General features: G+C 42.9%; 1 protein-coding gene across 1 annotated transcript in view; it reads right to left on the reverse strand.

Annotated features, from left to right (window-relative positions):
- SNAP29 (synaptosome associated protein 29) overlaps nucleotides 1–2,500 on the reverse strand; it is a 10,135-nt gene that overhangs the window by 5,907 nt on the left and 1,728 nt on the right. The window contains exons 2-3 of the mRNA XM_015822497.1: nucleotides 908–1,265; nucleotides 233–429 (exon numbers count right to left, since the gene is read on the reverse strand). Of these exons, the coding sequence (XP_015677983.1) occupies nucleotides 233–429; nucleotides 908–1,129 (419 nt within the window). The 5' untranslated portion in view covers nucleotides 1,130–1,265. The remainder of the gene's footprint in view (nucleotides 1–232; nucleotides 430–907; nucleotides 1,266–2,500) is intronic.

The following is a 2,500-nucleotide window of genomic DNA, read 5'->3' on the forward strand; positions in this document are numbered from 1 at the left end:
CTGGCTGGGTGACTTTGAGCCAGTCGTTCTCTCTCAGGCCCAACCAACCTCACAGGGTTATTGTTGTGGGAAAAGAGGAAGGAGATTATGTTTGCCATCGTAAATTGCAAAGTAATAAAGGTGGGATAAAAAAAATCTAACAACAAATTCAAGGCCAATGCCACTTGGGCACGGGGGAACGCGGAGGCCCACCCACTCCCTGCATCCTTAGAGGCATCTCTCAATTATCTACCTGTCGCTTCCTTGGTATTGAGGGGCTCCATTCTCCTCTGGTTTGGTCTCTTGCGGCTTCGCTTTGAAGTAGCCGACGAGGCCCCCAAAGACACTCTTAATGCTGTTGATGTGTTTCTGACTCGTCTTTAAGTCGTGCTCCATCTTATCCACCATGCGTTCGGAACGCTTCAGGGCTTCCCCTTGCCGCACAAGTTCCTGCCAAAAGCATCGTGGGAGTTTCAAACAAAAAAAAAAAAAAAAAAACAATTTGTGAAAGGGATGCCAATTGCACAACGAAACACATCTTATGCAAAAGGGACTGTAGCTTTCTCTTTGTTAAGCTGAAGCAGTGGCAATATGAAATATCATTATTACCAATAGTCCACAGTATTTTTTGAACTCTGGGGTCCTTGGTATTTTCTGAGCTTGGTGGTTTTCTTGCAGACATTTCATGACCCAACTAGGTAATATCATCAGTGCTAGAAGGGAGTGGGGTTTGTGGGGTGGAGAAGGAACAGGGAGGAGGAGGGGGGGAGGAGGAAGACTCTGGAATCCTTGGTGTTCTCTGAACTTGCTTTCTTGCAGGTATTTCATTAGCTACACAGGAGACATCGGTACTCCGATATGACCTTGTTTAGCCTAACTGACACAGCATGCAAACACTGAAAAATGGGCTTTCGAGATTCTTGTTTACCTCCGATGTGGCGACTCCCACATGTTCAGACTCATAAATGAGGGACAGTGAGTTGTTGGTGCTGTCTAGAGTCGATTTCGAGAGTCTCATGACTTCCTGTTGCAAATATCTTTGTCTGTCTGGACCTTCTCTTGGAGGCTCGTCCCCTTCGTTCCACTTGACTGGCTTGAAGTCATCCTCGTCCTCATCAAAAGGATTGTAGCTTTTGGGGAAAGTAGACATAGCCGCAGCTCCGAGTTCAGATCACTTCTATTTATAAGGCAGGTTGACGAGGACAGAATCAAGCCGACCGTTCTTCAGACGAAGATTGAGTCCTTCGTGTAACAGGATCAATGGCTTTGTACTGAAAAGCCAAACTCTGCAAGAAAAACGATTTCCATCATGAAATCTATTTACATTTGGCTGTACAAATAGTCCTCAAATTAGCACTGTTCATTTAGGGAGTGTTCGAAGTTACAACGGCACTGAAAAAAGTGACTTATGACCACTGCTACATTCCCAGGGTCACATGATCAAAATCTGGGCTGCAGCATCCCAGAATCAGGCGATCACCACTTGTAACCTAACAGGCTTCTGACAAGCAAGGTCAACAGGGGAAGCCAGACTGACTTAATGACTGCAATGATTTGTTTAACGACTGCGGCCAAGAAAAGTCATAAAATGGGGCAAAATTCATTTAACAACCGTCTTACTTCGCCACAGAAATGTTGGGCTCACTTGCGGTCATGAGGACTACCTTTAAACCGTCCAGTGTCACTGAGGTGAGTTGGGCGGTATAGAAATCTGATAAATGTAAATAGAGCATCAAATGGCTTGAATGCACACTTCTGTGAAAACGTCCAAGAATAGCAAACAACTAAGAGTTCTCCTCTCACTACAAGGAGCCAGCATGGGGTAGTTATGTTCCATCTATCTTGCAATTTGTCCAAAGAGAAATCCGTTATCTGGTTATGAAACAAACCAGTCAGTTTCAGGAAATCCCAACTACAAGTCCTTCTGTTCTCTGTAACAGACAATTCATCTTTCCAGTCATCTTGAAAATGCTTTGTGGGCAGTTTTCCACAGCAGTTGAAGCCATGTTGGAAATGGAAAAAGGCAAATCTATTGCCGTTCTTAAGGAAGGCCCAAGACATTCTGTTCTAGGCAGTCAAATAATTATTTGCCTCTTATTGAATGAGTCAAGACCCAGAATATCTTAGTCAATACATTGGCATCTAAAATAGAAAACAAAACACAGCACAACAATAAAAAACAACAACCTATGAACAATTTACTCACTGGGCAAACTCATTTCAGATCTCTGCTTGAAATTTTATTATAGTATATACATAGTTTTCAGTCCCAACGTGGAAAAAAGGTTTGCTGTTCAAAGTTTGACATTTTCTCTACTCTTAAAGTCAACTGAAAACAGCACAAGGTAAATACACAAGTAAACTATCATCAGAGCATGTTGACAGAGCCACACTTACAGAGTTTAAAGCAGGCTCTTTTCCCATGAAAAATAACACCCCGTTTTGCAAAATTATCAGCATTCCACATTTACTATTTCAGGTAGCTTACCACAATCTACTAAACCTCTGTGGCAAGACGCCA

The sequence above is a fragment of the Protobothrops mucrosquamatus genome, unplaced genomic scaffold, assembly GCF_001527695.2.
Source record: "Protobothrops mucrosquamatus isolate PMUCROS unplaced genomic scaffold, P.Mucros_1.0 scaffold_175, whole genome shotgun sequence".
NCBI classification, from domain to species: domain Eukaryota; kingdom Metazoa; phylum Chordata; class Lepidosauria; order Squamata; family Viperidae; genus Protobothrops; species Protobothrops mucrosquamatus.